The 15,691-nt window shown below is 31.6% G+C and overlaps 1 protein-coding gene across 1 annotated transcript; it reads left to right on the top strand.

The window, feature by feature from the left end:
• Positions 1-11,889: 11,889 nt before the first annotated feature.
• On the top strand, positions 11,890-13,953 carry LOC120070837 (cucumber peeling cupredoxin-like). The gene is made up of 2 exons (XM_039022724.1): positions 11,890-12,145; positions 13,447-13,953. The coding sequence occupies exons 1-2, from the start codon at positions 11,968-11,970 to the stop codon at positions 13,749-13,751; spliced, it is 483 nt and encodes a 160-aa protein (XP_038878652.1). The 5' UTR covers positions 11,890-11,967; the 3' UTR covers positions 13,752-13,953.
• Positions 13,954-15,691: the final 1,738 nt, after the last annotated feature.

The raw sequence follows: 15,691 nt of genomic DNA, 5'->3' as shown, positions 1-15,691 counted from the left end.
TACGAAAACTGAAGAGTTCATACCTAGTTCGATTTATCTCTCATGAGCTGTAAGAGCATAGTTTTCATATCATCCATCTCAGATTGTCTTCGAGCTTCCAATTCATCAAATCTAGCCAGTCTAGCTTTTAACTTTTCTATCTCTTGTTTTTGCTCTTCTATGACCTTGATGAAGATGCATTGGACGATGATTTACTTTTTTTTCATTTTTTACCCTTTGGTGTCCTACCAAGGCCCACTTGTGTCCAACACTTGCTTGCATATTTCTTCTTCCGATATTAGTTCAGACCCTTCTTGGTTGAAGGCTTCTCTCAACTCGACGATTTAACTCTACATCAATAATTAGGACTAATTATTAGTTATTAATATTATATTACAATTGTATATAAATAAAGTTACATTACGAAATAAAAACTTACATATGCATCATTAGCGGCCTTATTAACAAACGATTGGTCATTCTTACAGTGTGTTTGCTTAAATAAGTCCACTGTTGCGGATGATGCCCTAAACTCTCGTTGGGTCCTGTAGTTTGTAAACATTCTATTGAACAAACGCTTGTGATGTAATAATATATGATATTTTTCTTCAGTAATGTCTATGAAACATTGGATGTTTTAAATGCTTTATCACAAACCAATAAACTAAGATCCCTAGTTGTCATTGTAACTTAAGCATGTATATGGAGACATACAGGTGGATCATATCTTAAGTGATAACCAAAATGGTTTGTAGTATATGGATATAGAAGGGAAATCTTATCCTGGTAACACTACGAATGCGGCCCACTTTGTAAAATGGTTACAACTGTTGTGACTTGCTATAGATGATCTGATCCTAATCATTCATGTGGAAACATGCGAGCAGGGGCGTCCTATACAAAGGAGTTTATAGAAGACCAAACCACGAAGTGTTATAGTCTCGTTATATAACACCTTTCATGACAGAGACTTCACTTCATTAGGATGACCATAGGTAACATGGCCTCAATCCTGAATGAGTTGGGAACTCTTGACTTTAATGGCAGTTCTTTGATTTGCATGGATACGAGTGGCGAGATTGTCGACTCAAACCTACCGCTTTGGGGATTCGTTTGATTTGGGAGTTGGGAACTCAGCTACACAAGATGGAATTCACTCCTTCCCCGAAGCAGAGGTAAGTGATAGATTGCTTCCTTAAAGACTGATTCTGGTGCTTGAACAATGTGTACCACACACCTCTCATGGCCTGAAAGGTGTCCACACATAGTAGGACTATGTTGTATTGTTCATTAGAGGGATCAGTGGTACTTAAGAAGTTAGATATAACTACAAGGACAAAACGGTAAATTGTCCAGCTATACTTACGAGCATCTGTGAAGGGTTATCGTACTGCTAATTGGTTATATTCGATGGACACATAAATATATCTATAGTGAGAAAAGTGTAGCTGTAAGTCTTTAGTGGAATACCCGATAGTTAACGGATGGTGGATCTCGTGGCTAAAGAGTTTAGTCAGCTATTTACGTACCGTTGGAGCTTCGAGCCATAGATCCATAAGGTCCCCTTGATAGCTCAATGGATTCAAGTTGAGAATCAGATTTTGGGTCATTTTGAAGTGTTCAAATTGACAAAAGGGAATTTGATTATATATGATATAATTAAATGGGTCAATTATATATGATATAGTTGACATGATGTATGAGATACATTAATTAGAGAAAATGATATAAATATGATTTATATCTAGTAGAGGAGAAAATGACTATGGTTCATATGTTGCATATGATGTGATATTAAACCATAGGTTATAAATATAATATGATTATATTTATTTTTTAATTAAACAATTATAAGATAATTGTTGGCGGTTTTTTTTCCATAACCGAATGAGGTAGTGGGAGGTTACAATCAGTTTCCGTAACTGAAGGATAAAATGAAAATAGTTTTCATTTTGCAAGGTTAATCAATCATTCGCTCATCGGTTAGTACACTACCAATCAACTAGCAAACGAGAGTATACACGATAGCTCAAAGTTTACTAAACGATCGTGTACACGCGCGCCCGAGTGTTTTACTAAAAAATTCTCTATACTATCTGACCCAGTTTACTACATGATCGTGCACCTTTTACTAAACGATCAAGCAGTCGTCTATACGATAGACTTCAGAATTTTTCCGCTTGCTTGGTCGTGGTAAATGATCGTTCCTTCCTCCATCCCTCTACCAAATCTAACAGAGCCCACACCTCCTAATTCTCACTCCGAGAATACTGAGATTTCCAAGTGGTTTTGTCCTCCAAGCCTTGTTCGTAAGGAGTCTGTTCATGGGTAGATGACAATGAGATTTGGTGGACAATTGGTTTGGCTGGCATAGCGACAGCGGGAGATGCATTCCTTTAACGATAGCGAGATTTAAAGGAGAAGAAGAGTTCTTCAACTAGTATGTATCTCGTTCCTTTGTTGTTTAAAGTTCAAAGCATGTTGTAATTTGATGTTAAATGCATAACTTGTATCTTTGATTGTGAATGCAGTATTTCTGTCACAATGAGTTTGGAACAATCTTGCTTCCGCTCAGATGTGCTCCTTGATAAGAGTTCCTTCATCGACTAGGTCCATTGTTTGCATCGGGTACTTTTTGTAAAACAATTCATATAGAAGATATTAATAATACTTTCTTAGAAATCAAATATAGAAATACTTTTAATATTATCGTGGAGTCCCGTATGCATATGAAAGTCTTAGAACTAGCTTTATGAGGATACTTTTGGGTTGATCGATTCCTTTGATTAGTTTCTGTCACTTTCTAAGAAAATGAGAAATTAAAAGGAAATGAGTAATTGAAATGATTGTAAACAAAAAAAAAAGACAAAAAGTTCTTACTTTCCAGTCGGTGGATTCAAACTTGTTGCATAAAAAGTGTCAATCTTCTATGTCATCTTTAAGCCAATCAGGTGGGTGTATTTGTTCCTCTCCAGGACTTGCATATTTTTTATAATGTTTGTGTAGTTTCCCTCTGTACTCTTTTGAATGAACTTTTCATCTGTTCATCGATGAAATTATTGACCAGTTAGTTGGACAAGTCTAATACAAAATGGTTCTGAATTAAGAAAGAAAAGAAAAACTAATTAGTATCTCTACAGATGCAGATGCATAATTAGAAAATTGTGCTCTTAACTTAATTATTTGAGCAATTAATCTTGCAATTGCAAGATTTTGACTTGATAATAAGCACATGCGTGACCATCTACTGGATACATCTATTAATATCATAAAATATCTAAATGGTCTACTTGGTGGGTTAATAGGTTCACATATATCACCATGATTTCGTTCTAAAAATTCAGGTGATTCAGTTCTCACTTTAACTAGTAATGGTCTAATTATTTATTTGCCTTGAGGGCAAGCATCATATGATAATTTATTAGATTGAATAATCTTCTGGCTCTTCAATCAGATGATAATTCATTAGATTGAAGAATTCTCAATAATTCTTCGCATCATTATAGATCCTGGATGAACCAATCTATCATGCCAAATAGCAAATATATCTGGATTCATGAACTTCAAGTTTATTGTTGCATATTGATAACGGGCAGAAATGCACATTATCATAGTATTAAGTTCTTAAACAATTCTGGCTTGCGTTGATAAAATATGTTAGATTGCGTCCAAAAAGCATTAAATTCATAGCATTGTGGTTGCATGCGTTCATCGCATAGAAACAGTTGATTTTTATATTTTTATGCAGAATATGCATTGACGCAAGGCGAAAAGAGAGATCACAAGAAATCAACGGACGAGCACAGCATTACCGCAAGGCTTTGTGGTGATTTGTGTTTGCAAACATCTGCTTAATAAGGGTTTCAACATAGAGTGACGCATCTAGGTGAAAGACATAATTAATCACGATGGGACAGAAAGCTGATGACAGTCAAATTCGAATTAAGTTGACAACCGCTAACAATAACAAGTATATGCAGCTTTTCGGTGACAAATATTTAGTGCATCAGTCAGGGATTTAAAGCCATCCCATCTGTGCAATCATAAGAGAAAAGTTGCCTTTAACCCCGGAAGCACCATAAATACCGAAGGCATCCTTTAGAAAAGGGGTTCAGTAATTCGGAGGGTTAGAGAATTTTTTCTTAGATGGTTTAGCCTTGTTCTTAGATTTTTTTTTTATTTTAAGGCGGAAGCGAGAAAATGAAGTTGTGCCGATAGATCGTTCCGGTAAGCTTGAGAGAGCGTCGGAAGCTTCAAGATCAGAGAGAGGACTAGCTCTTGCGGAAGCAGGAATATCTTTTGAACCGAATAGAGATTGCCAGTGTAAAAGCCTCGATCAACAAGGGATTGCTATCAGGCTCTCTACCTTTATCTTCCATTGTTATTTTGTACTCAAACTCATTTAGAGAAATGGTATTTACTTCTGTATATCTGTTCACTCTCTGTTATTCACGCATGAGTAGCTAAATATGTTGAATGGGTTGAGAAGTACTTAGCTAGCATGACTGGGGATCTTCATTCTATGCGATTATCTTGTATTATTATGCTTCATTCGTCCATTAGAGATACTCGGGAGGGTAGTCTAAGGGCAGGATCTAGGCTTGGAAAAGTCAGGTTAGAATCTAGGCTCGGGAGAGTCAGATTAGAATACATAATCAAAAGATAGGAGCTTAGGAATAAGCATTGTTTGCTATTAACGCAGCGTATGCATATCCTAGAGATAGGATATGATTGTGTGCGGTCACCTTGCCTTTGTGCATCTTGTATCATCGCATAGGAAAAAAGTAGAGACTTAGGAATAAGCTCTGTGGACACTTTTGCATTCAACATATGCGTCCTAGACTTAGAAGCACCACATTTGCATTGGAAAATGGCTTGATGTGCATAGGTGTAGCATGATCGCATAGTCTGATGCATTCCCAAGTAACGCTAGCTAAAGACCTTCTCAACCCGTTCATTTGCATACTCAGTGCATCTATCACACAATCAACCTTTCCTCAAATCCACCGCATTTGTTTATTTTTCATTACCGCAATCAACAAAACCAAACAACTATTTGAGTTATCGGTTACCACAAGGTTTTCTAAAAATTACCACCGCAACCTATTTTCCCAAGTCCCTGAGTTCGACCCTGGATTGACCAGGAAACTCAGTAGGGTTTATACTTGGATTCCACTGAGAAAACTTGAGTGCTCAATGTATTTTCATCATCACATTTCCTCCATAATTTCACATCATAAAATAATGCATCACATATATTTCAATTACTCGTATATGAGTATAATACAATCCAAAAGATAAAGCGGACAACTTTTTCAATATACGTTTTTCATTTGAGAGAGTAGAGATAATATATAGATATTCCACAGTATTCTTACTATTAATCTCAATATGATAACCATTGCAATATATATATTTAGAACTTAGAAGATTTCTCTTTGATTGACTAGAGAACAATGCATTGTCAATTGTAAATTTTGTTCCTCTAGGTAAAATAATATTTGTTTTTCCAAAACCTTTGATCAAGTTTGTATAACCTGATATTATATTTACTTTGCTTTCAGCATTGTCAATTTGGAAAAGTATTTTTTATTTGTAAGTATTGTGTTTGTAGTTACACTGTCTGCTAGACATAGATCTTCTTTGCTCATTTTTTTAATCATCCAACCTATGAAAATAATTCATGTTTCTTCATTAAAAGAAAATAATTACAATAAGAAAAACAACACTTAAAAATACAAAAGTTACTAAAAAAACATGAAGATAGATAAAAGAAAACAACAACATTAAGTCTAGATATTCTCAAAGTCAAAAGAAACACTTGAAGTTCCATCAATTGTGTCAATCTTCTCTTTGAGATATACAAAGAAGTCCACCACATTCAAATTTGTCATATGGGATTGGTCAAATATATCATTATCTTAGTATGCAAAATTTTCTTCCACATTATTCTGTTTTTCCTTTAGGGAGGCTTGATAGAGGTCAACTAAGTGACGTACGACAGGTACGTGAACAATGCCCAATCATTCCGCATCAGATGCATTTATTTTCAACACTCTTTGAACTCTTATCTTGTGGAGCTTTTTCTTTGTGGTCATTATTTTATGTGGTTCTTTAGAAATTTGAATGATCAGAATGACCACCGACAAAATAATAATTATTTCTTCCTCTACCACGGTCATGACCTCGACCACAACCACGACTTCAACCATGATTATTAACATTCACAACATTCATTTCAGGGAATGGTGTTGTCTCAATTGGTCAAGATTCATAGTTCTTCATCAATAACTCGTTATTTTGTTCAGCCACGAGAAGACATGAAATTAGTTTAGAATATTGTTTAAAATCTCTCTCAATATTGCTACTACGAAGCATATTCGAGACATGAAATATAGAAAATGTCTTCTCTAACATATCAGCATAAGTAATTTTCTCTCCGCATAACAAAAATTTTGAGCTAATTTTAAATAATGCAGAATTGTAATCACTTACTGATTTAAAATCTTGTAGTCTTAAATGCATCCACTCATAACAAGCTTTATGAATGATAACTGGTTTTTTATGATCATGCATTTCTTTCAAATTTGTTCACGAGATACACAGATCTTTTATTGTAAGATATTCCATTTTTAATCCCTCGTGGAAATGATAACGAAGGAAAACCATAGTCTTTGCTTTATTCTAACTGGATGTCGTATTTCCTTCTTTAATTGTTTCTCCCAAGTTCATAGCATCTAGGTGAATTTCGGCATCGAGCACCCATGACAAATAATTATCACCATTAATGTCAAGGGCTGCAAAATCTAATTTTGTAAGGTTTGTCATGGCAACACTATCATAAAATATTGTATTTATATTAGAAATTTAGTATGTACTAAATATGCAAAATAACATTTAATTTATTAATTATAATGAAGAGGAAAAAAATCGACCTACCTTTAGAACTTACTTTCCACGATGGAAGCAAGATGAGCTCGTGCTGATAATGTGTTGTAAAATTGAAGAGCACAATGGAGCATAGCGAATATGGAGAAAATATAATATAGTAATAAATAAATAAATAAATATAATAAAATAACCAAAATTATGAAAAATTTAATAATATGAAAATTTAGTGAAAATTTGAAGTGGATTTATCATCAATATTTGTGATTTTAAGATCCACTAGATGTCACTATTTATAGGCAAAGTGGTAAGTAAGATGTGGTCTTACATGGACACCAAGCATGAATAATTACAAGGCACATGGATAACATGAAGCCAAAGTTATTATTAACCAATGACTTTTAGGATATTAAGCAATGGACATCTGTTTATTTTTATAATATTTTTAATACTATCATATTAGTCCTTTTTTAGTTGCCTTGTTTATCTTCTCTATTGTTGTATGTTACTTTTCAACTTCTTATTTTTTACATGGACATTAATTGGGCAGCCCTCTCCTCTATCGTTGTAGGATAATGTCAATGTTATTATTAACCTTATCTTGGTGTAAATTCATTTGAAAGTGTATGGATTAAATCAATGTCTTTAATTATGTTAATAAAAGAAGGTGAAATCAACTTCAAAATTTGTTGATTCAGTTATACACAGAACTATCTATAAATACTTTTGTAATCTTTACTTGAGTACTTAGAAAAATTACATCAGAAAAATAGAAAAGAAAGAAACTCATCTCTGTAAAAAGAAAATAAATGTGGATGTAGGCTATTTTGGGCTACCACGTTAATCTTTGGTGTTCTTGCTTCTTCTCTTTATCTACTTTATCTTTTTGCTCCGAATCTTCAACTCCATCGTCATTCTTGTAGCATTTCGGCAGCTCTTCATATCATTTTTCTTTTCTCTCTTAATTTTCTTCTGCAAGAAAAGAATAACTTTTGTCAATCATTAAAATCAATCCATTTCAGTGAGTGCTTGTGATTAATTTTGGTTTTCAACATGTATGGTCAAGATCTTTCTTCACGTGGATTGTACTTCTAACACAAGGTATTAGCTTCCCGCTGATTTAAAAAGCAGTAAGTGGTTTTTCGGGCCTGATTTTTACTTTTTGCAAAGCCCAAATCAATCAGATTTTATTAGTTTATCAAAGCCCATCAGTTAACAAATTATTGTGCTGAACTTTGTACTGATCGCTAATTGAGTTGTCTTTTTTTGTTGATGTGTACTATTTTTCAATTTGTGCTTTGTTATTTATGATTTTCTACTTTCATATATCTTATAGTTAAAATTGTTTTTAGTACAACAATGTGAAATGAATTTAAATTTCTGACCTTTAAAGAAGGAATAAAATCTTTTAGGTTTTGTTTGATAACCATTTCGTTTTTGTTTTTTATTTTTGAAAATTAAGCTTATAAACACTACTTCCACCTCCAAGTTTCTTCCTTTATTATTTACATTTTATCAATAGTTTCAAAACCAAGCTAAATTTTGAAAACTAAAAAAAATAACTTTTAAAAACTTATTTTTGTTTTTGGAATTTGGCTAAGAATTCAAATTCAACCATTATATTTAAAGAAAGATGCAAATCGTTATACGATATTGGGAGAAAATAGGTTTAATTTTCAAGAATTAAAACCCAAAAATGAAAACGTTATCAAATGGGGCTTTAACTATGGTTGTGGCTGGATCAACTTTTCAAGTATTTAATTTTAAAAATAAAGTCATTTTGGAAAAAATTAATGTGTTTGATAACTACCCAAAATACCTTTTAGAACATATTCAAAGTTCATTTTAAACCGTTTCTATCAAAAGAATTTAAATAAAATGTTGGATCGGTAGCAACACGCAACGGAAGACAACAGAATCCATAAGCACTCTAATTCATTAATTTTGGCTGAAAAGAAACATGCTTAAATATAGTTTAATAGGTTTCAATAACATACCTTGACCGAACCGTTGAAATCTTTATTTCCAGCTGCTAAATTCTCCAAATCTTTGTGCAGACCACCACAAGATCTTCCATACTATTCTCTTGGTGCTCTAGATTGAGTTGTGGTACTCAAGATAAGTTGGAATCAAAAGGAATATGGAGAGATAGCTCACTGCAACAACCCAAAATGAAGAACATCTTCTTCATCCGAATTTTTCAGAAAAATTCATTCTGTTGCATCACCTTCACTTTACTCCAATCTCTTCAATATATTGCAGACTATCATGTAAAGTGATTTACTGCATGAGATGCAGCTCATGCTTGGAGTAAATCAAGGAAGAGGTGGGTTTCATTGTGAGCTAGTTGAAGATGAACATGACAAAACCATTTTTCAGTTTTGTGTAATTTTTCAATTTCCAAAATCTATTTTGATTTTAAAATCATATTTTATTTCTAAAATCAAAATTTATTAATTTTACAAATTAATTTCATAAATTAATTTTCTAATAAAATTAACAAATAATTATTTAAACAATTTAAATAATTCTAATTAATTTAATATCCAATATTAAATTAATTTTTACACAAATTCATCTTCTTTATCCATTTTTCGTTTGATTCTAATTTGAATGTTTCAAATTAACTTATCACGCTAGTCTAAAGCTAATCCATTTTTGAGCTAGTAGAAGGACCCCATGGACCTACAGATCATGGGCTCCAACGATCCGAGATTAATCAGCTAAACTCATTAGACCGATCTAACCCCATTCGTTAACTAATGGGTCACTCCGCTAAAGCCCATAGTTGAACTCCCTAGATATATTATGTCCACTCGATATAACCATGATTAGTAAATCAACCCTTCACAGGTTGTTCGTAATAACGGCTAGGTCAAATCTCTATTTTACCCCCGAAATTACCTATGTTTCTTAAGTCCCCACTGATCCCCTAATGAACAATTGTTTTGTGTTTCAATCAACAAAACCAAATCCTTCTCGGGCCAATGAGAGGGCAAGACCCTTTGTTCAAGACCCAGAATCAGCACTTTAGGGAACAACCTTACTACTATCCCTAAAGCGGGTAGGAGTGAATTCCCTCTTGCACCCTATGTCCCCAGCTATCTATCTAGTCTTACCCCTGAAATGGCAATCTTATTGAATTGGTCCGATCTTATACAAACTCTTTTGCACAAGGACACCCTCACTCCTCATGTCCAACATGAACAAATCAATTAAGAGTGACTCATTTCGTGGTCCGATCTTATATAAACTCTTTTGCACAAGGAAACCCTTACTCCTCATGTCCAACAGCGTTATAAAATAAGAGTGACTCATTTCGTGGTCCGATCTTATACAAACTCTTTTGCACAAGGATACCCTCACTCCTCATGTCCAACATGAACAAAATAGGATCACTTCATTTGTAACACTTTACAACTCTTTGTAACAACTACAGAGCAGACCGCATTCAATAGTGTTACCAGAATAAGGTACCCAACCTTATCCATATACTATAGATCATTTTGACTATTTACTCGAACCTGATCCACCTTTATGTCTCCAAATAAAGTTCAATTACTCATCCAATAGTCAAGAGACTTTAGGTTTATTGGATTTCTATTCAAGCAATAGATCTATTCTATAACACCTTTATTGCTTTTTCATAATAAATTTCATTGTTTACATACCACGAGTTTTAGGACATAAAACCCAACATAAAAATGATTTATTCGAAAACATTTTCTTGTCTAGTTCTAAAAGTCCCTATATATATGTTGGTTGATATAGTTACAATTTATTAGATAAAATTGAGATTTTAAACCATAAAAATAAAAGAAACTTTTTTAAAATAGAAAAATAAGGAAAACTATTTACACAAAATAGCAAAATTTTAATCTTTTTTTATGGAGGCTGATAGAAGTCGATGGGTGTCTATGATAGAAACTAAATGAAGGTGTCGATTAGTGGTAGAAACTAATAGAAATCCATCAGTATTTATTAGTATCTTTTTTTGTTATTTCTATAAATAGTTTGATATTTTTTTTATCTCTGAAAATTTTTTAAAATTAAAATATAAAATCCCAACAACAGCATTAAAAAAAATTATTTAAAAAAGAAAAGAAAAGAAAAAAATTGGATAAGTTCCGAATATTGTAGTGATATCAATAGTTTGACTATGATGTTGACCCTTCAAAGTATAAGACCGCCTGGAAGCAACATCAACAGACAACAACAAATATCCAAGTAAGTAGTAACCAATTTGAATTTGAATTTAATGTCATGTCTATTTTAAAAATTTTAGAATTAATATGGTCAACAAAGTAGTTACTAGTTTAATGTTTAAGAATCAAATTGAAATTGTAAAAAATTCAAAGATGGACTTGAAATCAATTTTGAAGAAAAGTCCAATGTATTCATCAAAAACCCTTAAAACTATTAATTGTATTAATGAAAAGTTGGAATTTCACATAGGTGTTTTAATTTAGATTCAATAAGAATAATTCATAATTTGATTCCATTTAAGCTCAACATTCAAGATTATCTAAATAAAGTTATTTAACAAAAAAAAAACTATAATTACCCAAGAAAATTACATAGAATTCTAATCATTAATTTAGGGTTTCAATTAACTCAACGTTTAATATTTTAGGGATATAGAAATATAAACTAATATTTTTTCTTTGAATTTTTAAAATAAACAAAATATTTTGAAAATTTAGGTGCGAATATAAAATAATCTTAAAATTAAGATACAAAATTAAATTTAAAAATTTTAAATTAGATTATGAGTTTAATTCCACGGGTTCAAATATGTGGTTAAGTAACACGATTTTTTAAATAGTTTGAATTATCAACTTTAAGATGATAATTCGTAACTTGTAGATATGATAAATAAATTTCAATTTGTTGACATTAACCAAAAATAATCATTAGAATTTCAATTATCCACGGCTATTAATGTTGACTCACTCCTCTTGAAAAGAACGCGTTTCACTATTTAATTCAAAATTGGCAACTCCTAATCTCCTCTTACCATTATCCATTCCTTCTAATATAAACTATATAACCCTTCCCTCCATATTCTTCTTTTAATTACAAAAACAAAAATCATCAAAAATGGTTTCAACACAAAAAATGAGTTTCTTTGCTTCTTTCCTCTTCATTGCGGTTCTCCTCCCGGTTGTTGCTGCCGTCCACCGTGTCGGAGGCGATTTTGGTTGGAACCTACCACCAACTCCCACCTTCTTCTCCGAATGGGCTAGTAATAAGACTTTCTTTGTCGGTGATTTCCTAGGTAAATAATCATTTACTCTATTCTACTATGTTAAATTATATAAAAGTACGATCCGTAGGTTTCAAGTAAGCCTCTAAATTTTGAAAAGTTTTGTTTTCAACTTTGAATTTCAAATTTTGATCCAAAAAATATTTTTGGAGAGAAAAATTTTCTCTAAAATATATATATTTACCGTTAAAATGAAAGATGATAATTGATATCGCAATCGGTCGTCATATTATTTTTAACTATATACAATATTTAAGATCGTTGTTAACATTTATTTCATCTCAAAATGTATCATTAAAATCATTTACATAATCAATTTTTTACCCTACAATTGCTAAGTCAAATTACATGATTGAATATTGTAAATGATGTTAGTATGTTTTTCAATTTTTACACATTAATCGTAATTGTTGCATCAATTTTCATCTTTTTTAATAATAAAAAGGAAAAAGTCTTTGACGTAATTTTCAAAACATTCTTAAAAGCTCAATGAAAATATGAAACTACCAAAATAAGCATAGCTTATGGTTGATGGCAAAATATGGACAAGAAGACTCGTCTGACCTTCACGTGCCTTCAACGGTATAAATTTATTATTTTGGAGAAGAAAGACGTCTGGTGTGTATCACAAAACCTCTTATGCTTAAATCAATATTGAACAAAGGTTCAAAGCAAGCTAGAAGTAGGAAGGAGAACTTATCTTGGATGATGCTTATGACCTCTTATTTCTAGGGGGGTGAACTCTAGGGTTTCTAATGTAAAAGGGATATGAAATACTAATTCGAGACAATCATGAGAGCTAAAACCTTGACCGTGAGTAAGTGAGCCTCCATGAAGGAAGGGAGGTCACATCACTGGCAAAGTTGGGCCATTTGGTCCAACTTCCTCCCTTCTCCTAGTCTCTTCCTTGCTTGCTCCGTTTCTTGCACTCCTTTGCCATTATTGTTGTTTTGATTTTATCCTTACCATTCCCCTCTCCAAAACTCGTGACTCTTGTTCCAAAATAATCTATAACAAATATAATTTCAATATATCAAATATTATATGTCCTCACCTCATAAATGATCAAAAAAGACAAATAATAAAAAAATTGAAACTTTACAAAAGTATAGAAAGGGAAAATTTTCACATATAAAAAAAGTATCAAACTACCGATAGACACTGATAGACTTCTATTAGGATCTATCACATAATATCAAGATTTCTATCCGTTTCTATCACCGATATATACTGATAGAATTTCATCCGCTTCTATCAAAGAATATTAAAAAATGTTTGTTTTAGTATTAAAAGAAGTGGGTGTTTTTGTGTAGTGTTCAATTCAAGTGCCAACGAAACTCACAACTATGCAATGCCCGAGTCTCAAGCAGAGTTTGATGGGTGTGTGAAGCCAGGATTATTTTTCGAGACTGTCAGTTCTGTGAGCTTTAATCGCCCTGGACGTAAATACTTTATATGTAATGTTGGGAATCACTGCAATTTGGGCATGAAATTTGCTATTGACATTTTGCCTAAACCTGGATCAATCGCACCCAACGCTGCTCTCAAAATTGTTGCATTCCCTACATTACTACTTCTCTTCATCACCATCATCACCAATTTCTTCTTCTTCGTTTAAGATATATTTATACTTTCAAATTATCTCCAAAGTATATGATATTTTTTTAATTTTAATAACTCTATTGTAATTAACATGATTTATTTAATATATTCATTCACTTGTCTTTAGCCCCTCATTGAAATCCATTGTTATGAATGGAGAAATTTGATGTTTGTATATTTAAATAAAAATGGAGTAAAATATCATTTTGGCCTCTAAACTCGTTAACGTTGCAACCTTAACTTTAAAAAGTGTTACAATTTTCTTGATCCAAATATTGAAATTTGGTAAAACTAGAGAAAATTGTTTTTAGAGTTTTTTTAAATAAAATTTAAGAATTTTGACAAAATTATTTAATGCTTAATTAATTTGAGCATTGGACACAATTATTTTGCGCAAAGTTTTTATTTATTGAAATTATCAAGTTTGTATAAGATTTTTATACTATTTTTTCGTTAAAATTACTGAAAATATAACTAAAATAAAACTGAGTTAAAACTATAAAAGTTGATGGAAGAAACACAAAATATATATATATATACCTTAACTAATATATCATTTCGAGTTACTGTAAAATCTAATAATCTCATTCATAATTTAATACGTTACTAAATGATAAATTAATTTATAAGTTGTTTTTAAATATAAAAAAATGAATTAAAATATTTACAAAACATAACAAAATTTTAGAACTATCAATGATAGACATTGATAGACACTCTGACATTATTAAAAATGTTAGAAATCTATCAGTGTCTATCAACGTCTATCATTCATAGTTCCAAAATTTTGCTATATTTTGTAAATATTTTCAACAGTTTTACCATTTGAAATAATTTTTCTTAATTTATTATTAATTAATTTTGTAAATCCTATAGTATTCTTAAATGATGCTATCATGACAAACAATGAGTAGAGTCTATAATATTGAAAATTTTTCCTCCTATCACATCACCGTGAACATTGATTACATTTACCCATCCAATCAAAAGCATAAGTTCTACCTAGCCCATTGGCATCAAGTGTGTACAACAACCTCAAACATCATAGTTCAATCATTCACTTCACATATTTTTTTTTAAGGGTTCAAGGATTGTTAAAAGTTCTCTAAACAAAAAAGGGGAAAGAGTTATTTGCTTTGAATTTTGGTATTCTCAATTTTGTTTATTTAGTTGAGCTATTTGGTTTCATTTATTTATGGTTTAGTTTGTTTGAAGCTTGATGTTTTCAAACAAATTGTATAGATATATTTGGTTTTAGTTTAGATTATGCAACTCTTTCAATACATGCCTTGAAAGAATCTAATATAGGTCGAAATTACTCTATGTTAAAATATAAGTTAAATATCCTAACTCATAAGTTAAGTCTAACTTTTTGTACAATTTTTTAGGCTTATAAATTATGTGAATCAGAAGGTGATTGAAAAGTATATCATTAAGAATGAATAAATATTGGATTAAACTTCGAGATGAGTTATCAACGGATTATAAGGAAGGAATAGCTCAATTCCTTGAAGTAACAAAATATCTTGTTAATGACTCTAAAAAAATAAGATGTCCATGTAAACATTGTATGAATACAATCTGGTAATAACTCTGAAAAAACAAGATGTCTATGTAAACATTGTATGAATACAATGTGGAAATCATTAGACAGGATAGAAAGATATATATTCACAAATGGAATATCTCCCTCGTATAGTAAATGGGTCTATCATGGAGAACCAGTATGTGGTGAATCTCAATATAAAATTAACAATGGAAAAGGTAAAAAGATCTCATATAAGGTTTTATGTCATTTTTCATTAATATTGAGACTGAAACGATTGTTTGCATCAGAACATATTGCATTTGAAATGAGATGACATAAAAATAAGCGTACTCAAATAGATGATATGTTACGACATTTAGTTGATGGAGAAGGGTGGAAGTATTTTGATCATGAATTTCCTTGGTTTG

This window comes from Benincasa hispida, chromosome 2 (assembly GCF_009727055.1).
Source record: "Benincasa hispida cultivar B227 chromosome 2, ASM972705v1, whole genome shotgun sequence".
NCBI classification, from domain to species: domain Eukaryota; kingdom Viridiplantae; phylum Streptophyta; class Magnoliopsida; order Cucurbitales; family Cucurbitaceae; genus Benincasa; species Benincasa hispida.
The sequence above is the reverse complement of the archived record's forward strand: the minus strand, read 5'-3'. Positions and strand labels throughout refer to the sequence as shown.